A 24,180-nucleotide genomic window follows, 5' to 3' on the forward strand; every position below is an offset into this window, starting at 1 on the left:
GTGGGGGCGTGTTAGAACGAGCCATTTTAGGGGGGCGTGGCAGAGCCTTAACTTTGATAAAGAATATCTCTTTGGTTTTGAGACTTTAGTCTTTGCAACTTCAGGGATCTTATCTATGCACAATCAGCTTGTAACACTCCAAAGAGAAAGGAAAACTTGAAATCGCATCATATGACCCCTTTAAAACATTTGTCACACTAGATTATTATTTTTTTTTACAAAAATCATGTACTACTAATTAAATAATTTTAATAATTTACCATTTCAAATTCAAAAAGGTACACACCACATTTTATAACCCGTTCAATGAATAAATAAATAAAAAATAATTCTATTTCAGAAATTAAAAACACTCATCACAAAAGAGGACTAATCAAGTCGCTGCATGTGTGAATTGCAAATTATGTGAATTGCAAATGTATGTTTGAATAAATTAATAAGACAATGAATGAGTGTCAAGTGGTTGACCCTTAAACTAGACATTCAGACACCCAGAATCTCAATGTGGTTTAATACTTTTGGACTCTGCTGTGTGTTAAAACGTAAAATCACAGTTAGAATTTCATTTCAAATAGAATAAAATTCAGTCTCACCCCTGACAGCTCTGTGAGGGTTGAATTCATTTCCTGGTAACAGCCAGACACGGCGTTATGAATATCACTGTAGTACCTGCAGGAGAGGAAGAAGCTTTATAGCACTGAATATCATGAACCTCCACTATCCATTTCAGTGCTAATAGATGTGTTTGCAAAAGGCTGCACTGCTATATAAGGTTCAGATTTTCTCACCTCTCCACCAGCTGCTTGTATCGTGGGATTTCTCGGGCGTACAACAGCTTATTCACTGGAGAATCCTGAAGGACAAGACACACGACAATGAGCTCTTTCAATGCTACAGCATCTTGCAGCTTTTTCTTATTTCCTTTTCTCCCTTTCCTGCCCTTGTTCATCTTCTCGCTCTACATGCACACTCTCACCATAATGAGGTCGCAGCTAGAGAGGTCAAGAGGTTAATTGCTGTACTGACCCGGCCCACTTTGTGCTCGGATGTAGTGCAGGAATCAATGAAGGTCTGTGCGATAACGGAAAGGACGGCATCCACGCTATCCGTCACCTGCACGTCAAAGACGAACTGAGGATTCTTCAAGATGTTGACCCAGAAACGCAAAGGTAAACTGCGGGCAGAGGGAAGACAAAAGTGCATTTAAATGAACATTCAATTTAATGAACAGAGAAACATCAGGGTTCCACACTTTCTGCCCAATGAATTTTCAATGAAAATAGCACTGACCTGTTTGTTTTCCATATGTGAACGGTCTCTGGGTCGTCAATCCCGTGTTTTTCCGCCATGTCGTCCAGGAAGTCAAAGAAGAATCTGACAGCGATGGGTGGAGGCCGTTTCCTACTCAGTATGGCTACAAAGACATCATCTACAAACTTCTGCAGAGTGCCCTGAAGATACACATTTGTAAACACAGAGCAGCTTTCAATCACACTGACAGTCAGCAGCAGAAGACGGATCTCAAACAAACATGATTGGTTTGATGTGGCGTGTGCTGTATTAAAGATCACATCTCACGTACCTTCATAGAAAGCAGTCGTGTAAGGTAGATCTCAGGAATGGCTTTTGCCCGCTCCCTCTCTCTCATGCTGCTCTTCCTGTGTTTGGGGATCTCGGGGTCCTCGCTCGGCTTCACCAGATGCCATAGACGAAGACCTTCCTCCTCCTCTCCCTCCAGCATGGGAGTTTCTACAGCAAGACCAGATATCAAGAAGAAATTTATCATTTTTTGCTTCTGGTGGTCAGTAATGAAGTGAATAGAGTGTAAAAGAGATGGCCATTTACTTCTGATTGAGCAAAAAGTATTAAGCTTACTCTCTCCAGTCTGATAGAACTGATTTACTCCAAGAGAACTCTGGGAACGAGGGATGAGAGCCACAGTGGCCTCATCAGGCACCTGATCAGAGAACAGAGAGAGACTTAGAGCTAAATCAATCAACGAATCAACTAACCAACCAACTCACAAAATCAAACAAACAAGCAACTCACAAAATAGAAAAACAAAATCGATCAACTGACTCACAAAATCAACCAAAAAATAAATTCATAATCAACCAAACAAGAAATTCATAAAATGAACTGTGACGAGAGGGGCGGGGCCGAGATTATTAAAGTTTTGTTTAAATGTTCGCCGGTTCCCGCCTCCTTCTTCCCGTGACTACGAACTGTGTTACATTGGTGCTGAAACCCGGGAAGAAGGAGGCGGTAACCAGCGAACATTAAAAAAAACCTTTAATAATAAAATAAACAAAACAGCGCGACAGCCGAACCAACAGAACCAAAACACAACATAAAATCCAGGCCTGGTCCTCTCTCATCCAACACTGTCGTCACTCCTCCTTTTATTCTTCTGGAGCTCCTCCGTGGGACTCGAGACCAGTGAGTGGCGCAGGTGTCGCGCATTAGCATTTACTCCACCGGCCTCGCTCCATTCCCACGGCTCTCGGCCCCACCCCTCTCATCACATGAACCAAACAATAAATTCATAAAATCAACCAACCAATCAACTCACAAAATGAACCAAAAAATAAATTCAGAAAATGAACCAAACAATAAATTCATAAAATCAACCAACCAATCAACTTACAAAATCAATCAACCAATCAACTCACAAAATCAACAAAGCAATACATTTATAAAATCAACAAAACAATAAATTCATAAAATCAACCAAATAATAAATCAATAAAATCAACCAAACAATCAACTCGCAAAATCAACCAAACAATAATTTCACAGAAATCAACCAAACAATCAACTCACAAAATCAACCAAACAATTCATAAAATCAACCAAACAATCAACTCACAAAATCAACAAAACACACACACAAAAAAAAATCAATCAACTCACAAAATTAACCATCCAACTCACAAAATCAACTAACCAACTAACCAGGCAATCACTTAACCAACCAGTCAATCTTATAATCATGCAACCCACAGATCAACTAACCAACACATTTGTCTTCAATGCAAAATTCTAGACACAGTAAAATGTCCAGTTGTACCTTGTAGTGCTGTAAGGTGTTGATCCGTTTCCAGCGACCCTGAACGATGGCTGTGACATCGTCATCAGAAAGAGTCAGGTGACCCGCCTGGCCCGATCGCCACTCTGATGGAAAACAAAACAGTTTTTCTTTAACACAAATTGAACATAGTTGTGACTAGTCTAGATTTATCTAGCAAAACCGTACCAAGGTCCAGGGAGTCTGCGGCTGGTCTTTGGGAGTATGGTGCTCCTTTATAAATCTGGTCCAGGATTTTATCTTTAACCTGAGTGATGGTGTCAGAGTCCAGAACTTTAACAGGACAGGGCTGGACCTCGACACCGCTCTTCACCAGCACTGTCAGAGTCTGAGAGAGAAACAAAAACTCGGTCTTGTTCGATTTATTCATTTAGGAGTTGTGTTTTTATAGCATTGAGATGGAAGTACTACAAAGACGCACCACTGAGCAGTAGTCAATGTCCTCTCGGAGCAGGTGGCTGTCGTTGAGAGTGCGTTTGGCTTTGCCCGTCACTGCATCTACTGGTCCTTTATCCACCTGGTATTTAATAGCCCTGTACAACTTGTAGAGAGGCTCACCAGCAACCTCCTGGTGAAAATACACCAAAGATAAATATTTAATAATTTTTAGATTATTATTTCATTAAACTATTTTAAAGAAAATAAATAATAATAATTTAAAATACATCTCGTAAATAATAAAATATATTATTGTTTTTCCACAAGTAATATATTTGAATGAAATTCTTATTCTTATTTAATTAAAACAATTTAATTAAAATATGTTTATTGTGAAAATGCATAGAATTTAAGCCATCACATGCTCTGATACCTTAAGAAATGAGTAGAGACAGATGGACATCCAGTTGGTCAGCATCTTCTCCACAACAGTCTCTGTCCTACAGATGACGACATGTGTGGAATATGACTTCAGATTAGATTTACTATAATCAGATCAGGACAGATCAGACAGCTTGTGTTTTGTTTTTTACACAAACACATGAGGCACTCATTGGAAATGTATTTATTTCAATTGAGCTAGAACCTAGTTACATTATTTCTGTCTGGAGTCTTCAAGACCACAGGTAAAACATCAATACAAGCAATTAATTTTCATAAGCTAGGAGTCTCTTATTAGTCTGCTTATTATTACTTATTGAATATTATTGAAAAATGTGTTCTTGAAAACCACACAAAGTTACAATACAGCATAATTAAATCATATTTCTGAACTACCACCTGCTTTGTGGTAAACTAGAAAGTTAAAGCTTCAAAAATATATGTCTAGTGGGTTTTTATGAGGACAAACATTACAATATTATATATATATATATATATATATATATATATATATATATACACACACAATAATCACTGAGACTGCAAACATAGTAAAAGTCAATGGCACTTGATTCAAGTAACGTATACTAATAAAACATGCTTGAATGCACTGTAGGTTGTTTTGGGTAAAATAACAATAATAAATGTATGCCAAATAAGTAAAAAGTGAATGTAAAATACCTGCGCAGCATGAGTTTGGGGTTTTTGGCCACGTATTGCTGCATTAGATCCCCCAGCAGGGTCTTCATGACATCCGTGAAGTATTCCAGCTTATCATGAAGGGCCATCGTGAGAAGAGACGCGACGTAACCTCTGTCCCTCTGCGAGAAACTCTGCTGTGCCTCCAGAGTATGAATGAACTAGAGAAACCCAGAGGAGAGTTTACCAGCATCAGTGCCATTAGACGTTGCCTAAAATGCACTACAAGAGCACACTAGTTTGACCAATTTCAATCAAACAGCTTGAGCTTTCAAAACACTTCAGGTGTAAAACATCTACAAAGCCTCAGACTGCGATGATGGATAAATATTTAAAATGCTGAAGTTCGACGCTGAAGTTTCTGCGCTGCTGCCTGACAGTTTGGCAGTTTAAACGCAGATAAAGAGCATCAAGAAAGAAGATAGCGGCTGAGATTTCCTCCTCAAAAAAGATAATAATAAAAAACCCTCTCACCACTAAACAGGCATCCAGCTGCATTCAGTGCAAAATGAATATTACATTTGCTTTCTTTTTCATCTTTTGTTTACTCTTTGAGGTGAAATAACAGCTCCAAAAACAGCCACTGACATGCTGAATACGCCAGCGGCATAAACACTGTAATTACACTTTTCCTCTACAGGAAGCTAGTGCTGAGCTGACAGCAGAAACAAGGCGTTTCACTGACCCGTATAAGGAAGAGTCTGTTGTTGAGCAGGTTGTTGAGCTGACCCAGGCCCTGCTCCACCGTCTGTCTGCGAGAATCAGGCAAATCCAGATTCTGACTCAGCGGCGCACCCTTCTGGCCAGGGAAGAAAACACGCTCTGCATATGTGCGGTAATCCAGAAAGGGGATGCCAGGACCACCAACATCACTGCTCAAATCCATCATCTCCGTCATCAGATCTGGAGGGCAGGAAGAAGTCAGTTTAATGGTGCGTGTGATGGATATTATTAATCGAAAAGTGTCTCTCAATTTGCATGAATAAAAAGTGCATGCCATTAGTGCAAGCTGTCATTTTCTTTTATTAGCAGAATAACAGTTTCAATAAAGTTAGGAAAAAAAAAAAAAAATGAACAAACATTTAGCATGGAAACCATATTGCCTTCCCAAATATCACAGTTACTATTGTAACTGTTACTACAATAAAATTATAATTAAAAATAAAAAAGTAATAAAAATAAACTAAAACTTATAAATATTTATGTATATATATTTAACATTGTAAAATATTTTAATATTTAATTAATTTATTATTAGTTCTATATTTTATAATGATCATATAATTATATATGACATATATTTTTATATATATGATAAAATACTCTTTCCTGCACTGGTCTCCAACATTTATCTCCAGAGTCTCCAGCTGCACCAGAACCTTTTTATAGTCTCTCAGAGCTTGTTTACTCTTCCGCCTTTACAAACAGAGAGCGAGAGCAAACACAGGGTTAGAGCACTACCCTCCACAAATGGATACCATTAGAGTGCTGGATGTGAGTTCACGGCTCATCGTCATGACGACAAGCCCAGAAGGGCGAGGAATCTGCCATCTGAATTCACTCTACCTGTACATGAGAATGATAACCAGCACGATGAGAACGACCACCGCGGCCCCCGCTGCCAGACCGATCTGAGCTGCCAGAGGCACCGGGGAGTGTAAATCATTGTCATACTGCACTGGACCCAAGTCAAACGGCAGGCTTCCCATTAACACCTGAGTGACACACACACACATAGATGTTAGCATGCGATTGCAAAATGAAGACACTCACAATTCTAAGCAGGTGTGATACAACACAGCACGAAGCAATAAATTACATATTTTTAAAGAGACGGGTTCCAAGCCGCAGTCGGTAGTAAAAACCTAATTTTCACCGCAGAGAAAATTATTTTAACAATAATAAACCATTCAAGACAGACCTACTATGAGCTCTGAGGCTGTTTAGAGATGATATATGCTCTGAAGAAGACACAAGCCAATGCAATTTTAATTTATTTAAAAGTCATGATTTTCACGTTATTTGCAATGCTTCATGGAAAGGGATGCACAATATTAAAATTATTTAATTATTTTATAATAATTACTTTCATGTTATGGCCAATAAATGTTATACTACTTATTTATACTATTTCGGCTAAATAATATTTAAAAAATGAAACGATAAATTAAATACTTTTTTTATGTTTTATTTATTAATAAATAAAATAAATAAAAAAACTATAAAGCAAAAAAACTAAAATTGTTTTAAAAGTGAATCTAATTTGAATTCTAATGCATTTAAAATAATTTTTATTATAATGCAGAGTATTAAATGTTCATTTTAATGTGTGCTAAAAGTTACATTTAACGGTGTTATTATTAGTATTTTTCAAGATAAACTTTTAAGTTGGTAACTTTAAGGGAAAATGGTTCTAATTCTGAATAATTTCTTTGAAATCCCTGAGGAAAAACATTTTAAAAAAACAAAGTCTGATAAGACTGTGCTCTATTAAACATCAAAAACATTCTGATTGGCTGTGATTTTGTCACTTCATGGAGTATTCACTTGGAAAATCTGGGTGATGCACAAAACTTGTCATGTTACACTCAGTCAGACTGTATTTGACAATTGCATCCGAATAAAAAGAACTTTTGGTTATTTAAAACTTGTAACAACTAAAGATGACACTGGATACAGACTGACCTTCAGTGTGGGTAAGTCACTGTCGTCCAGGGCGAGAGGCTGTTCCTCAGGTGGTTCGCAGTACAGGTGTGTGTTATCCAGAGTCTTGACATCACACTCTTTGTCCCCGAGCCGGGCCACAACTTCCTCTCTGCTCATAGCCAGTGTCAGTCCCTTACCCTTCAGACACAAAACACACATCCTCAGCAACCTAACTACTGTTTTTGTACTAAGTAAATATTTACTTAACTGAAATACAGCTGAAATAAAATAAAATATAATACAATAAAATATTAGATGAAAATCTAAATTTAGAAATGTTGCCTTGGCAGCTTAACTGAAAAAACTTTATTCCTTAAATAAGCACTGAAATTGGAACTGGAAATAAATAAATATATAAAAAAAATAAAGGAAAAAATTACAGAAACATCATAAAAAGACTAAATGGTACCTAACTGAAACACACATATACACTGTACATCTCTGGCACTCAACTCTTCATTATGACTGTTCCATTTGTTCCACTATTAATATAGGAACTGTTCTTATTAAATAATTTTTGTTTATACAAGCTGTAGTTTCTTTTTTTTTTGCCTGATAAAAATTTACAATCATCCCAATAAACAATCCCAATCATCAAAATAAACAATCATCCCAATTGTAGCGAGTATAACAGGAATGGACGCTCGCTCATAGCACTAGAGTGAAAACTACATTGTATCAACAGTGCAAGGGCATTACAGACTTGTATTGAAAAGATACAGAAAGTCTTGTATTGAAGCATGCAGTTCACCTGCAGTGATGTGATGCCATTTGCACGTCATATTTAGAAAGAGAGACGCGGTAGCACTGATTCACTCGCACTGTTTTACAGAAAATTTCAAATGACTGATTTGATCTTTTCATCTGTTTGGATTAATTTGCTCATTCAACCTATATGCTAGTGAATAAATGTTTGTGGGAATTTCTATTAAATATTTATATAATAAAATATTGATACTTGCCATCCACGTTTTGATACATTGTCATCAAGCAAAATTTTGTGATACTTTGCTGTAGCATGTATATATGTATAAAAATAATACTACAATTCCACTGGTGGACAATCAACAAAACAGAATTGCACAGATATGCAAGCACCTCTACTGCCAGGACTCCTCCAGGTTTGAATCGGATGGGTGTTCCTCGTGACTCACTGTTGAGCTGGAATAAGTCTGGGTTTGGGTGGTACGTGAACGGCTTGTTCTTGATGGTGGGAAAGTCGATGTGCACATTGTCCATCTCGAACCACACTCGCACTATCCTGGATTTCGGCTCCACCGCAGGGCTCTTGCAAATCATCCTCTCCGAGGTCACATTGGTGCACAACTCCTGAATCTGAAGACAAAAAGAAACATATGCACTTACTGCACCTCCGAGAACATTTCCTTTCATGCTTTCGGAGTGTGAACAAGTTCAAATTTGGTCAAGTAAATGATTAAACCGTCTCTGAATAAATATTTGAACCTGTGAGAATGAATCAAATGTTTAAGTCCTGTTTGCATTAATTTTGAAAACCAATTCTGTGTTTGATATGTAAAATTGGTTGAAAAAATCTGTGAAATGAGTTTTCTGACTGTTTTACCATAACCAAGGGATTCCTGACAGAAACGTTGGTGTGTCGACGTCTTCTGACTTCTGACCTCTCTCTAGGCTCATAAGAGACTGACATCTTCGGCTGCTGAACGACATTCAGGTTTTGGCCGGTCACGTATATAAGACGCCCACCCCTAAATTTCAAAGAAAATATTAGAGGAACATGATCTCATGATCTAGATGTAGAATACATGAGATAACTATAACAATTTACATCTGTACGAGTTTCTTTCTTCTGAAAACAAAAGATGATGTTCTGAAGAATGTTGGTAACCAAACAGTTGATAGTAGCCATTGACTTGCATAGTATCTTTTTATATTATAGAAGTCAATGGCTAGCAGTAGCGGTTTGGTTACCAACATTCTTCAAAATATCTTCTTTTGTGCTCAGATAAACAAACTCACACAGGGATGGAACAATATCAGGGTGAGTAAATGATGACAGAATTGTCATTTTTATGTGACTATAAGACTTGAGCGCACATACCCGTAGAAACTCTCCACAGGTGTTGCATCAGTAATCACTGGGTCTTCCATATAGCTGAAAAGAACACTATCCAAAATCCTCTCGGCTTTTCCAAACACTACTTTGACTGGCACTCTTCCAGTTTGGTTGGAGTGACTGGTGCGACAAATCAGCCATGTGTCACTCACTTTATTGCTTACAGAAAAAAAGAAAAAGAAAACTTAGACAAATGCGACTTGCAGCATCTTTTTAGTGAATTGCATTCGCATTTTCTGTCAATAAACAGATAAATGATATAAAGTACTGCAGGGATGATATATTTTGTAGGCCAAAACCCATAAACGAGTTAACATTTTAGCACTTCCGGTTCCTTCGTCCCAAAGTCAATGGATTTTGGAATAGGCTTTTAGGTAAATGCCTGAAAAAATGTCTGTGGTGAACACAAGCTCAAGATATTTTTATGTTTTATTTTACAACATAAAATACATCAATTATACCACACTTGAAAAAGGCAGTTGCTAACAAGTGGCTAAATCTGATTACGAAGGTTGTTGAGAACAATAAGAGCCATTACACCGAACAGGTAAACTCGTCTACTCACCAGTCCACTTTTATAATTGCGCTCTTGCAAAATACTCGAACTCAAATTTTAAGGAAAAATGTTTGAAAAAATGAAAGAAGCTTAATGGTAGTGACACTGAAGTCATGCAACCACGGTGAGGTTTGTCTATAGCCTTTTTACTTCTGCCAATAGTATTTAGGCTTCAAAATTCAAAAGTTGTGTTCATTTGTAAGATAACCATGATTTACAAAACATGTAAGAAACAAACTTTGCTCACAGAGCTTATTTTCTACAATAATTCAAAAACCAATGGTAAAATCCAATTGGGTTTTTGTCAAGGAAACCAAGGTGATGCGAACTTCTGGGTTGGCCTATAAAATTACGTCAACACTGTAGCTCTCTATTGGCGCTTACATGCGACAGGGCTTTGAGCCCAAGGCGGCCTGCAGGCCAGTGATTTGGTCGCTCCTTTGTTCTGTTCGTTGTCCCGTCAGGAGCCGCGACCCATGGACCGTTAGCATCGTGCCCCCAGCTAAAGGCCCTTTTTCTGGCACAATCCTGCTCAGCTGTGGATTCTGATATGAGAACGTCTGCGGGGACTCTCCTTTCTCTGAACCTCTGACGGTGATGACGACCGGTCCGGCTGTGACATTTGCGCTGGCCTGGAGCTCACACACAATGCTGAAAACAAAACCAGAATTGTGCACACATGAAATCTGACGCTAACTTGTCATCTTATTTGGTGCACTAAAACAGTCATTTTAACAGAGAAGCTGTACCTGTTGGAAATGCGATAGGCCTCAGGCAGAGGTGTGCAGGTCACTCCTGCCACCGTCACTCCTGCCTGGATGTCCTGGAAGCTCTGGCCCAGATTCGATCCCTGGATAGTCAGCAGGATGCCGCCCTCCAGTGGCCCAGTCAGTGGCTCGACCTGCCCACAGATAAAAGTTTGAGAAAATGACTCTAACATTTAATTGACCGTTTTCTAATACAATCTGGCACATTGAACTTAACACAAATTGTAACATGTACAAAACACACAGTGTCTTTTATAAATATGTGTTTGAAGACTAAAATCATTTTTCAGTAACAATAATAGGTTTAAATGGCAATGCAATAACAATAGTTTAAGCCTCACAGCTTTTTATTCTTTCAAAAGCTATGTGAGCGAATCAAATCAAAGAGACACTATGCCTAAATTTATTTTGCAACTCCAGGCCAGGGATATTAGACCCAGTCTCTCCAGAAAATATCTGTTTGGTCTGATACCCAAAACCAGTTAACATTGCATTTTGTCTGATACCCAAAACTGTATTAACTGTCTTCTATCAGCCCAAAAGGTTGACAGAGCAAGGCAGGGAAGATTAGAAAGTGGGAAACAATATGATGATAAATATAAACAGGGTTTAATGAATGATTTCTGTTGTGTTTTTTAATGCTCAGTTGGACTTGGCACAAATCCAACAAGTGTTGTTATATCAAATTGCTTCACATTATTCCATAAAAAAAAACAAAAATATTCCATTATTTCTAAAAAGAAAAAAAAATCTTCAGATTAAACAACAAGCACTGCAACTGAAAGCGAAATAATAAGTAATATAAAATATAAAGGTTATATAAATGTTGTTATATACGTATATGTATATAAAAATACAATATATAAAATAGATTTTTAAAATGACAAATGATTAAATGATCAATTATTTGAATAATTAAATGATTAAATATATATTATTCAAGAAATGGTTAATTATGAATGATAATTAAAGAAAGAAAGCAAATTGAGAAAATAAAACAATACAAACGTATAGGTTGTGCATTTGAAGCTACACATACACACAGATTGCTACTGAACACTCAAACTATATCCTTTAGATCCTTCAACACAAACTGTACACTTATGAAAAGATCAGTGACTATTCTGACAGCTTTTGCCTTCACACTGACATTTATACATTCGGGAGAAGCTTTTATCAAAAAGTATATGCTTTACCAATTCATGCATTCCCTAGGAACCAAACCCATGACTTTGATGTTTTGTGACAGCTGATACACTGACAGGTTTATGATTATGCAAATGACAAAATTAGCTGTATGGTTTGCTACAAATACTCAAGAGAAAAACTAAAGCTAAATTAATTCCATTGACTTGCCAACAAAATACATCTTTAAGGAAAAAACACAAAATAAGTTTCATGATTGGTCATACATTTTCTCAATTCACCCACGCAATTTAATTTTGGACCGTGCATATGTGTACCTCAGTAATTAGAGGAGGAGGACAGGTGTCCATGGTTCCACTGGTGCAGGATTGGTTATACACACAGCCGGGGGTTTCATCGGCACACCACACACATCCGTAATTGGCAGCAACCGCACGACACTGGCTGCAGTCGGACTGTCCCACTGAGCAGTCATACAGCTGCACTGTTACACAGAAACACAGATCACAGTGAGCTCACAACCAACAGACACAAAACTGTTACTAGCTGCTTCAATGATTCACTTGTTGCTGTGGGTGATTCACTGGTTGTTAGACATGGTGGAAGTTTATCTGTCTGTCTGGTTTTTAAAAAACAACTGGTATATATATATATATATTTATTTATGTATACACCATATAGAATTAATAATACTTAAACAGTTATATTTTAAATAATTAAATATTTGCTTTATGTTGGGGTCCTGATCATCCTCTGGGGTTAACTCTGTGATAACAACCAGATGGATGTACATTACCCCTTATGTATATTTTTTTTTAATATATATTTATTAACCATTTATTTTTTTCAAAATGATATATTTTACATGCATTTATGTCAAGCAAATTAGTAAGTACATTGATAACAATAAGAGTTAATTTTATGATTTTTGAAGATCAGACCACTGAAAAAAACATGCAGAAATGGTCACGGTACTCACAGCGGAGATGTGGTGCTGAGTCTATACGCTGCGTCCCCCATTGCAGATATACAGGAGCGGAATATTCAAACTGCTTTCCTGAGTACCGAAACTAAACACACACACACACAAAATCAATGTATAATCAGTCAGGTGCATGCAGACAAATTATGTGTGGCACCATCAACAAATCCATGTTTGAATTGCTGTGTTTTTCTGGCTGGTGTCATAAATTACAGCTATTATCAGTGCAGACGTCACACGCACAAGTCTATATTAACTGCAGCGGCTGTGGCGTAATTTGATGCTGCAATGAATAAATGGACGCTATTAATATCACCTGATGAGCGGCACACTTGAACACATGCGTCCCCGTCTCTTTGCTGCGGTCCAACGTGGCTGGCAAGCGCAGCTCCTGGCCTTCGATGACCAGCATGCAAGCATAATCTTCCTCATCCTGTTGAAAATATCACACGACATGTCACACAATCAAACGCTAATCACGAGCAGTCTCCAACCCCCTTCCCCATTCCACATGCATTATCATAAATGAGTTCACCCTGACCCTCCTGAACACTGGGGAGTAATGGCCTTTTAAAATGCACAGCCATGAAACGTCAAGGCCAACATATTGACTCGGGCACAATGGATGGGGTGGGATGATAAGCGGCAGATGAGCATCACCTCAAATATGTCCAGGTTTTTGCCCTGCAGAGAGAGCTCGGTGTCAAAGCCAACAGGAACCAAAGGGAAGCTCTGCAGGGCCCAGACGCAGGGGCAAGAGTCGGGCCCGCGGGGCGATGACTGCTCCTGTTCACACGCACACACAAAATGAGAATCTCAGTGAGGGCAAGGGTTGGTCAGATAAGAGAATTTTCAGTTTAATGCAAATCAATCTGTGGAAGGTGCGATGTGATTGAACGGACTAAATTTAGACGTGAATGCATGATTTCTGCCACAGTGTTTTAGACAAACACTATAATTTTTCCAAGAATAGCCATGAAAAATTAATCACGACAATAATTCCCAAAATCAAATTTTTTTTTGGAAGAGTAAACATTGGAAGGGGAACATGGTAAAATAACTTGATATAAATATACTTGTATATATACAGTGGGTACGGAAAGTATTCAGACCCCCTTAAATTTTTCTATATTTATATCAATTATTTTTACTATAGTAAATATAAAAATATATAATACAATAATTTGACTGTAGTACTATAACTATAGTCCCATACAAAAGTAGTACTACGCTAAACCGTTGAAAATACTACGGTGCACTGAAATAAACCATGGTTCTGAATACATTTTCAACCCACTATTGAAAATGTTTTGGATTTATTCCCATTTTAGAAGAATTACTGCTGACCTCCAAGTATAATAATAATAATTTATTTTGACCTTGAGAAAGAAAAAAAGATCACTATACATATTATGACAGGTCGTGACCTTGTTGACTGTCTGTAATGGTCGCATTTAGCGGTCAGGAGAGGGTAAAGCCCTGGGGGAGATAAGAGGGCCAACACTTACCCTGCTGTTATAGATGACGTGCTGACGAGGGCAGCTCTTATCATGAGTGCAGAGCTCATCCTTCACACACCAATGACACGGCCACATACTGTTAACACACGCCATGCACCTGCAGCAGATCACATATGATACGATGAATGTGAAAATGTATGTTATTAGAGGACGGTCAATACATGGGGCCATATATAAATCTACTCAAATTATAATGTTAGTCACGGTTGCACCAAACATAGTCGTATTGAATCTTTTCACTCATTTTCCACCCTCTCGCTGAGACTGATTTATGATTTATGGAGTTATAAAGAGAGATATCCAAAATCCCCTCTGTAAAGATCTTTGACTGAAATATATCAACAAAATGAAACAATTTTGAACCTGGCTTAAATAAATAATTAATGTACTGGAAATATATGCAAATTAGTGCTTGCTCAATTAGATTATGCCTCATTTGCATATTTAAAAAATTTCAAAACTTTTAATAGAAGAAAACGTCTTAATGTACTGTGATTAATCAATTGAGGAAAGTATGGTGATAGTATTATTTAAATTAACCCTATTGACATGGTGTCTTGCCTTGCAATTCCTTATTACAGGCTGTATGAGATACACCTAAACAGGTTGCTTTTGTCTGTAACCTCTGTTATGACTGGCTTTCCTTGCTCCCTCTCATTCCACAAGACATTATTAAATTACCATCGATATGTGAACATTTTAATAAGCATAAGTTATTACGTCAAAGCACTAAAGATTTCTAAATGTTTTTGTAGGTTCGCTTCTGTAAAGGTGAACTGTTGTGTAGGAGCATGTTTACATAGTTCAACTACTTCAACTTGTGTGCAAATGTGCTTACGGTGAGGTAGCGTTGAGCCGTCCGACTGCTTTACAATCATAAAAAGTGATATTTGTATGCGAGATGGTCACGTCTCCAAACTTCAGCGCCATTCGAACAGATACGTGATCTACAAAAAAATAAATATGAGCAAATGACATAACCGACAATATTTAAAACTTCCTCTGTTTTGACCTAGATGTTCCACCTTGAAATGAGAGTATTCGTATTTAATATTTAACATGGATTTAACCATCCCTGCACAGTAAATACTACTGTATTACTGTATCTACTGTATACGCTAGAGAGATGCACAACTCATTGTTGGGATCTGTATAAGCTTTAGTACATATTCCCGACGGATTGACATTTTCTAGTTGCACAGGAGATAAGCTAATACCCTACGTCAAAATAATCCCTGTAACCCAGATTCAATGTCAGTAAAATCAACAAAAGTATCTTTAAATATCTGCAGATCCATGCCATCGCACATTCACAACATGCATGCAAACATATTCTAAGAAACTAGTTATCGCCGCATGTGCAGTTAGATGAAACCACGATAGACAGTTTCAGAATAAAAGAATAAAAACATGTATTGTGAGTGTAACAGAAGCATGTTCTCTCTTGAAAAGAAATGGTTTGGGTTTCATTCCCCTCAGCTCAACAGTTGGTTGCTGGGATAAAACTGTCTTGGCAATGCGATGGTGTCAGCGTGGCTCACCGTTGCCTGGCGGACTCGGGGGGAGCTGCTCTGGAGCCGGTGATTGACATGTGATTCTGTTCTCCATGACAACTGCAGACTGAGCAGCCAAACTCCCAAAAGCGCAAGATAGAGACTCATCCTTTGACAAGACCGGCAACTGTAGAACTGTGAAAGAGACCTTGAAAGCAGAGAAGAAAAAAAAACAGATCAGACATTTAATGGCCATTTTAAGAATGTGCAAGGCCATGGTTGGTGTTGTGAATACTAATAAGAGATATTGTCGATACTTTTGTTTGGATGCTGGTGAGGATTTTGTGCTTTGCTTGTTAAGACCAAGGTTTTCACTGTATGTAACCGTCTGTTAGTATTGCATAAGCGGAGATCTGCTGCTAACCGGTCAATGCTGTAGCAAACCTACAATTCCTGACCCCTTACAAGAATGTTACTGTGCAGTTGAAGACCTTGAGCGTAGTGTATTGATGCATTTACAATTGAAGCAAGAATTCGAGATGGGGCATATCAAAATTCTCTTAAAAAAAATTAAACATAGCCAAGAGCCTTTTAGTTTGCAGTGCAACCTTAAACATTATTAGCTATTTACTATTCTTAGTCAGATGCAAATGCACTCTATAAAGCCTTTGATTCGAGAAACATTTGGATACGTTGGTGCAAGATGAGGCATCAATATTTTAGTCAATTCTCACAGAAGCAAAACAATCTGTATTTTCCCCCTCAAAATAATCTTAATGGCTGGCTTTATGCATTTTCCAGGAGTCAGGATGCAACAAATATTCCTTAAGAAGTAGTTTGTCTATCCACACCAAAAGCAAAAATGCTCTGAAGAGGCACAATATGAGCTGAGCATATCTGATGTTTAAAATAGAGTTGAGGAGCAGGACTTGGTTCAATGAGATTTCACCATGAAACCCAAAAACTGACAAAATGTTGCTTATTGCAGCCTTTTTAAGAATAAAAACTGATAAAAATTGAAGAGATAGCTTTGATTGCTTTCTGCTTAGTCACATCATGCCCGGTTTGGCAATGTGTTACATGTCGGTCAGGGAGTCGCTTCTTGTCTAAGTGGGCGGCTCTTGGCTAAAATAGGCTGCAGTGAAGACCTCAGACTACAATGTGACAGCAGAGTGTGGGAGGTGATCTGGGATAAGGGCTTGTACCCGTGTCTGCTCTTCTCTGCTCTGGATGGAGGGGTGTAGACTCTCTATGGACACACACTGGCGCTCACGGTTGTAGCTCCAGATCCAGTGGTGAGGCTGAGCGTGCCGTGCACAGTCCATCTTCCTTGTGCATCTAATACACAAACAAAAAATGGGATAAGGGTCTGCTGAAAGTTACAGCGGATATGAAAGCAAAATGAAATAAACTATAGAGGCCTCACAGAGATTTTGAGATATTTTATAAAAGCATTAAAAGAAAACACAAAAAACAATGTTGTTCTTGTTTCTCATGTAACAAGAGTGGATTGCTATGTATGCTAAAACAAAACATAAAAGCACTTTTAAAATATCAAAGTAAGCCCATATGACTCATGCACTATATTCCAAGTCTTCTAAAGTCATATGAGAGCTTTATGTGAGGACAGACCGAATTGATAGGATTCATGAGATATGAGAGCTACAGCAGAGAGGACGATTATTTGTGAATTACTTGTGGTTACTGTTCGTCTGTTCCTCATAAAAAGTTTCCATGCTATCAAAAGACTTGGAATATAGTGCATAAGTTGCACAGATGACTTTTATGGTGCTGTTTTGTGCTTGTTTGATGCCCTTTGGAGCTTATTGCAGTGTAAGTTACAATCCACTTTTGTTGTAGGGAAAACAGAAGCCTGGAGACTGAAAAGAAAGAGAGAAAATAATATAGTGTCAAAACTACATGGGGATGAACAGATGACAATTTAATTTGGGGGTAAACTAACTCTTTAAAAAGACAAATATACACCACTGTTCAAAGGTTTATGGTCAGTAAGATGTTTTTGAAAGAGGTCTCTTATTGTCATCAAGGCTGCATTTATTTAATTAAAGATACAATAAAAACAGTAATATTGTGAAATACATTACAATTTAAAACAACAGTTTTCTGTAATAAATGTAATTTATTCTTGGGATGCAAAGCTGAATTTTCAGCATCATTACTCCAGTCTTCAGTGTCACATGATCCTTCAGAAATCATTCTTATATGCTCATTTTTTTCTCAAGAAAGATTTCTTATTATTATCAATGTTGAAAACAGCTGTGCTGCTTAATGTTTTTGTGGAAACTGTGATGCATTTTTTTCAGGATTCTTTAAAGAATAGACTGTTCAAAATAACAATTAATTTTGAAGTGGAAATCTTTTGTAAAATTATAAATATTTTTACTGTCACTTTTAATCAATTTAAAGGGCACCTATTATGCAAAATACACTTTCACATGTTGTTTGGACATAAATGTGTGTTGGCAGTGTGTGTACACAACCACCCTATAATGATAAAAATCCACCCACTCCTTTTTTGTAAATCTCCATATATCATTAACAGCGTCTCGGAGCAAGCCGATCACAGAATCCGTAAAGTGTGACGTCACAATTTACCAGCCCCACCCACGATTGTTGATTGACACTGCCATAAGCTAGCAGAGACCCCGCCCTGAGTGAGTCGCACACAATCCGCCATGTTTATCTTCACGCTAGAGCATTTAAAAGCAGCATTCATGTAAGAAATGTCTTCTTATTAAGGCTCTAGACGTTATTCAGTCCAGAGCAGTAAGTGATTATCTGCTTTTATTTTATTCTTTGGGTCATATTAATAGCATAGACAGCAGTATAGGTACTGTATATCATGCTGATGTCACTTAATACACAGATCTAATATAAACATGCGATTTCTTTCCCAGATGTTTACCATCACAATCATAATCGACTGTGTTTTTGTAACTTGTGTGTGTTTTTAACAAAACTTGTGTGTGAAAGAGAACTTAGTACTCACATGCCATGTGCAGCCACTTTCTATACGTGTGCTTCGGATGTTTGCACTCAGAAAACTGTCTATCAGAAGTTTAAACTAATACGGCTTTAAAACGCGTGATTTCAGTGCGATAGACATGATAATCAAAACCAAACAGATGTTTTTTTTAGCAGTTACGAGCTGTAAAGGTACAGCCCTATTCTGGAAAAGAGGGCGGGGAGCAGCAGCTCATTTGCATTTAAAGAGACATGCTCTAATACAGCGTGTTTCTGCTTCCACTCAAAATAGGCATTTTCAAAATGATATAATAAATGATCTGTGGGGTATTTTGAGCTGAAACTTCACAGACACATTCTGGGGACACCTGAGACTTATATTACATATTGTAAAAAGGGGCATAATAGGTGCCCTTTAATGCAACCTTGCTGAATAAAAGTATTAATTTCTTACAGACCTCAAACCTTTGAATGGTAGTGTAGTATTAAATTATGGACTCATAATAATCCATAGAACATTCCCATAACAAAAAGTGTTAATAAATAACCCAAAATAGTTGAACCGGTAATGCAACTGCTGTTCTGTGGAAGCAGAAGTCGTTGAAGAAATTATGAATTATCTAAAATGATCTATGTAAATGATCTCCATATGATAAAATGCAATGTTTATGTAAAGCGAGGGGTGCGGCCTGATGGGAAGGGAGTGTTGAAAGAGCAGGCAGTGATGTGTAACAGCAGTCAGGTGAGCTCAAGTACCTGCCCTCCAGCGAACACCAGCCGCAGTAGGGATCTCTATTAGACAGACAGGAGTGGCAGTCTAAATGCTTCTCACACTGAGCGACATGGAGCTTTGTAACCTGAAACACACACACAAATCAGAAGCCCTGAGCACCGCTCTCGCATTGCAAACTGATAAAACGCAAGAGGACGCAACTTTTGCATGAGCGAACAGTGTGAAAACAATCTCCGATTCTGATTGGCTGCCAAGATGAATCCACCGGCAATTACTTGACAATGCAAAAAACAAAACCAGACTTTCATCTCGAGAAAAAAATCTGTCATTCAAATGATGTTTGTCAAAGTAAACGTGTAATCTCTCCTTTGAGAGCGCGCATGTAACAGATGTCGTTTGTTTCAGTTGCTGGCAGTTGAAAGGAAGTTGTTTGTCTCTCATACCTTTCTTTCAGTTAATACGTAGACGTTCTGTTTGGTGGAGTCCAACAGCAGGTCAGCGTTAATGGGACTCTCAGCATCCACCTCCACTGTGTCATATTTGGTACCGGTACCATTTGCATGCAAGAACACCTGCAATAAAAATAAAGGCACATGAAGCACAACTTTCCAAAACAGCACATGATTTAAGGCATCACTCATGTCTGAAGCACAACTTTCCAAAACAGCACATGATTTAAGGCATCACTCATGTCTGTAGCACAAACGCTGCAGGGCACATTATGCTCTCAAGTTGAATACTTACAATTAGCAGTTTATTCAAAAGCATGAACAAAAGCAAGCATCGCTAATCAATGCTTTCACATACATATGCATATACAAAAGACACACACGCTGGCCACAAAGCTCCAGCGAGTTGCAATCTCAGCAGGCCGGTGGGTTTTTCAGCATCTTGCAGGCAGGGGAAGTGATACCGTGGGCTGTCTGTGATAAGTTCTGCCTGAGGAGAATTTTGGGCGGTAAACAAGCTGCTGTTTCAGAGTTTCGCCGTTAATATTTCATACAGCACCAGAGGGGATTGAAGGATGAAAAACTCCAAGTGCGGCTCCCACCACCCCTATCAGCCGACCCAGAGTGCACCTCATGTGACCGGCTCCCTTGGGATCGGTTCTCCCCAAGGCGCTTGCAATAAGCATTCAGAACATGTCCTCTCATGCTGATGAGGCAGCCGCTCGCACACAAACACACACACCCTCCCTCCTGTATGCACACACACACAATCACACCACCTCCGGGCCAGACTGGGCCAGCCACGAGCCGTAAATACCCCACATTCCCAGAATGGAAGTAGGCAAAATGGGCAGATCAAAATATATTCGCCCCTAAAAATGGCAAAAATATACCGTGATAGAGCGAACTGAATGTGTTTCCCAAGCCTGAATGAATGTTGCACAAGGATCTTTTGCCTGAAGGATCTTAAAGGAATAGTTCATCCAAAAAATAACAACGCGAACATCATTTAGTCATCCTTTTGCATTTTATTCCAAGTCTTCTGAAGCCTATAGCTGTTATTTACTAAAACGTTGAACTGTATAACTTGGCATCAATTACTATTTCTGAACCTGAACTTATTTTTGGTCATATGGACCACTTTTATTGCGCTCGACAGGTCTGTAGTCATACAAAAAACATCTGCGTGAAGGTTCTTCAAACTTTCGTTATTTTCCACAGAAGGAATAAAGTAATACAGGCTTTGGAATGATGGGTGAACTATTACTTTAACTGAAACCAAATCCTAGCTTGTCAAGTATAAGGGTTGCTCATTATGCATTTCTTTTCACCTTCCATGACTCATAAAATTAATTCTACACTGTTCCTCCTCTAAGATCACAGGAGCTTAAGACATGCATGCACTCTCTTGTCCATTTGCCTTTAAATAGAAGCTTAAATCCAAGTTCAGGCTAACCGTGACATCTTATGTTTTTCTGCTTTAAAAGGTGATCTTCAAATACACTGTCTCAATTCCAGTGGCCTTGAACCGTAGGCCTCAAACAAAGGATACAAAAGTGTCCAAACTGCAATCCAATTTTGGCAGCAAAAACTCACTACAATACCTCCCCAAAACTTTGTCCTGATAAATAATGTAACACACTATCTGAACTCTGACTGAACCAACCGATTTTAATAACATAATATTACCATGCTGTAGGGTGGTTTGCTCATTACTGGAGTGTTAGTGCTTAATGACAGATTATGATTACTCCATGTGTTTGCTTTTCAATAAAAGAGTCTTTAATGATGGAAAAACAGCTTTTAAAATTCAGTTGTTCATGCTGATTTTTCCCATTATGCTTCAGTGATGGATGGTGGGTCTTTAATGGTTAAGGATTTGTGCTGCTAACACAACAATTGCAGGTTTAGTGCCATTAAAGCATGATGCAAGATGAAAAAACAGCATGTTTTGCATGGCCAATAATAGGTAACAGTAAGTCATACCTTGTGCAGCCTTCCATTTTTGTCTCCTAGCAGTACTATGGTGTGGCCAACTTCGGATGCTGTTGTGACAGCAGTGATGGGAGGAGTCCAGGTGAAAGCGGGTGTGGCCTCGAGAGCAATGGCGCTGGCAATGGGACTGGGTGTGTGTTCACCTCCACATGGGTACTCATTCAGAGAGTCCTGCACAACCCCAAAAACATTACATTACCTATATCCATCATCAAATATATTTATCATACACAGTTCAGGATTATAGCAAATGGAAAGTAATTAGGGATGGGAACAGTCTAGAATTCTTCATATTAAATTCAAGCTGCAACCTCACAGCTTGGCTAAAATGTGATATTTTGGCACTTTAGAATCAATAGTGGTGCAGCAATGGTGCATGAAAACAATGTCAGTACGGTTTTAGTACGGTGCTCTGTCTGCATTAGTGGAAGAATGCAGACTGTAAACGGAGCCGAATGTCATGAAAACCACTCAGTTCCAGAATATTTATACATACCGGTTCTGAATAAGCACCCATTCTTGATTCCCAACCCATAAACTGATTATACACCACCGCTGACAACTTTATTTACTGCACAGAGGACTCCATTTCTGCCTACCTTTACTGACAGTGACAGTAGGGAGGAAATTATTGGGAGAGAGTTGCAGTACATTAAACCACACTACCAGTCAAAAGTCTGGACACTTGAATCTTCAAAACCATCCGATTTAAATGCTTATGTTTGAATTCATGACACAGTTTTGAATATAAAACTGTACATTTATTAGACAAGTTTGACTGTAAAGTGAAAGAAAAGCTGCCAGTAAATGCCCAGCACACATTACTCCTTCAATAATTTTAAAAAGCATCCAAGGATGCACCTCATTAAGTTGGCTGAAAGAATTTCCGGAGTCTGCAGAGCTGGAATATAGACAGCAAGATACTCAAATACAAGAGCTGATTTTTTTCTTTCATATATAGTTTTAATGACTTGATATGATATATAAGATATGGAATCTTAATAATAAATAAGAAGTAGGTGTGCCCATACTTTTGACTGGTAGTTTACATGCAATGGCATGCAAGTTTCTAATATATGCAACTTGGCTGTACTTGGAATTCAGTCAAACGATATATATAAACAATTTTGGAATTAATGAATGTTAAATGTTTTGGAAATAATGAGGTTCGAGCTAATCACACAGACAGACAGCTGTGTGCCCACATGCTTACAATACTGAGACAAAAACCCTGAGAGACGACATATTATGAACAATTAATATCCAAAATGCAAGTAGAATATTAAATCGGAGCTCTAAAAACTGGATGAGTACAACGTTTCCAAAGTCAACTATGAACATTTGGATAGTGCCAGAAACATCCTGTCCTTGCTGTGTGCATAAAAAATCAATACTAAAAAAGCTAAGCTGCTTTTATTATGGTGTCTGTCAAACCCAACCCATCATCTATCCATGGCTGGGAGTGATTTTTAGATGCACTCTCACTGGAGCCAGCCATGGGTCTGTGTTCTGACCTAATGCTATTCTGGAATTGCAGCTGTCAGTGGACAGACAGACACAATACCTCAGCTAACAGACCAAGGGGAGTGGCCACATAGGACAGCGGAATAGTGGCACACAACTGAAGTCAAAGAAGGTCAAATATACAAACATCATACACACCTACTGCTTTGGAAACAAGATAATAGCCATCCATTCTGCAGTACTTCCTATAAATTATTGAGACGGCTATAACGGTTAAATTTGCAACATGAACATCATGTCCGTGAAGTCAAAATGGAATAAGAACTTCCTTAATACCCCTTCCAGGATATTGTGCACATAAGGAGAAATTTTGCTTTTTTCCATGCAATTAAATTAACTGAGAGTGGAGCATTCAAACTTCAAAATGACCATGAAAGTACGATAAAAGTAATCAATATGAGTCCTATATTACAAGTCTTCTAAATATGATAATGTTGTGTGAGGATCAGACCAAAATTTAAGTCATTCCGGTCTGTTGTCCCCATAAATTTCAATGCTTGGGGAAATAACAACCAATAATGTACAAGCTTCATAAACGCTACGTCACATCTTTGGAACAGTATAAAGTAAGTGTTTAAATTCTTATGTACATAGTGACATGGTCTAAAACTGATTTGTATAAT

The 24,180-nt window shown here is 38.1% G+C and overlaps 1 protein-coding gene across 1 annotated transcript in view; it reads right to left on the reverse strand.

Annotated features, from left to right (window-relative positions):
* The window catches only part of LOC107743121 (plexin-B3-like), a 74,497-nt gene that overhangs the window by 7,084 nt on the left and 43,233 nt on the right, over positions 1 to 24,180 (reverse strand). Inside the window, exons 3-33 of the mRNA XM_016556245.1 lie at positions 22,025 to 22,204; positions 20,033 to 20,161; positions 19,613 to 19,713; positions 17,077 to 17,209; positions 15,920 to 16,079; positions 15,217 to 15,325; positions 14,367 to 14,475; positions 13,519 to 13,644; positions 13,175 to 13,291; positions 12,856 to 12,946; positions 12,194 to 12,360; positions 10,713 to 10,864; positions 10,348 to 10,614; positions 9,393 to 9,566; positions 8,895 to 9,039; positions 8,411 to 8,647; positions 7,292 to 7,450; positions 6,173 to 6,321; positions 5,925 to 6,022; positions 5,292 to 5,512; positions 4,589 to 4,767; positions 3,900 to 3,966; positions 3,510 to 3,656; positions 3,257 to 3,416; positions 3,071 to 3,174; positions 1,876 to 1,957; positions 1,583 to 1,749; positions 1,291 to 1,451; positions 1,027 to 1,174; positions 789 to 853; positions 594 to 669 (exon numbers count right to left, since the gene is read on the reverse strand). Coding sequence (XP_016411731.1) covers positions 594 to 669; positions 789 to 853; positions 1,027 to 1,174; positions 1,291 to 1,451; positions 1,583 to 1,749; positions 1,876 to 1,957; positions 3,071 to 3,174; positions 3,257 to 3,416; positions 3,510 to 3,656; positions 3,900 to 3,966; positions 4,589 to 4,767; positions 5,292 to 5,512; positions 5,925 to 6,022; positions 6,173 to 6,321; positions 7,292 to 7,450; positions 8,411 to 8,647; positions 8,895 to 9,039; positions 9,393 to 9,566; positions 10,348 to 10,614; positions 10,713 to 10,864; positions 12,194 to 12,360; positions 12,856 to 12,946; positions 13,175 to 13,291; positions 13,519 to 13,644; positions 14,367 to 14,475; positions 15,217 to 15,325; positions 15,920 to 16,079; positions 17,077 to 17,209; positions 19,613 to 19,713; positions 20,033 to 20,161; positions 22,025 to 22,204 — 4,380 coding nt within the window. The remainder of the gene's footprint in view (positions 1 to 593; positions 670 to 788; positions 854 to 1,026; positions 1,175 to 1,290; positions 1,452 to 1,582; positions 1,750 to 1,875; positions 1,958 to 3,070; positions 3,175 to 3,256; positions 3,417 to 3,509; positions 3,657 to 3,899; positions 3,967 to 4,588; positions 4,768 to 5,291; positions 5,513 to 5,924; positions 6,023 to 6,172; positions 6,322 to 7,291; positions 7,451 to 8,410; positions 8,648 to 8,894; positions 9,040 to 9,392; positions 9,567 to 10,347; positions 10,615 to 10,712; positions 10,865 to 12,193; positions 12,361 to 12,855; positions 12,947 to 13,174; positions 13,292 to 13,518; positions 13,645 to 14,366; positions 14,476 to 15,216; positions 15,326 to 15,919; positions 16,080 to 17,076; positions 17,210 to 19,612; positions 19,714 to 20,032; positions 20,162 to 22,024; positions 22,205 to 24,180) is intronic.

This window comes from Sinocyclocheilus rhinocerous, unplaced genomic scaffold, assembly GCF_001515625.1.
Source record: "Sinocyclocheilus rhinocerous isolate Xijiao unplaced genomic scaffold, SAMN03320098_v1.1 scaffold797, whole genome shotgun sequence".
NCBI lineage: Eukaryota > Metazoa > Chordata > Actinopteri > Cypriniformes > Cyprinidae > Sinocyclocheilus > Sinocyclocheilus rhinocerous.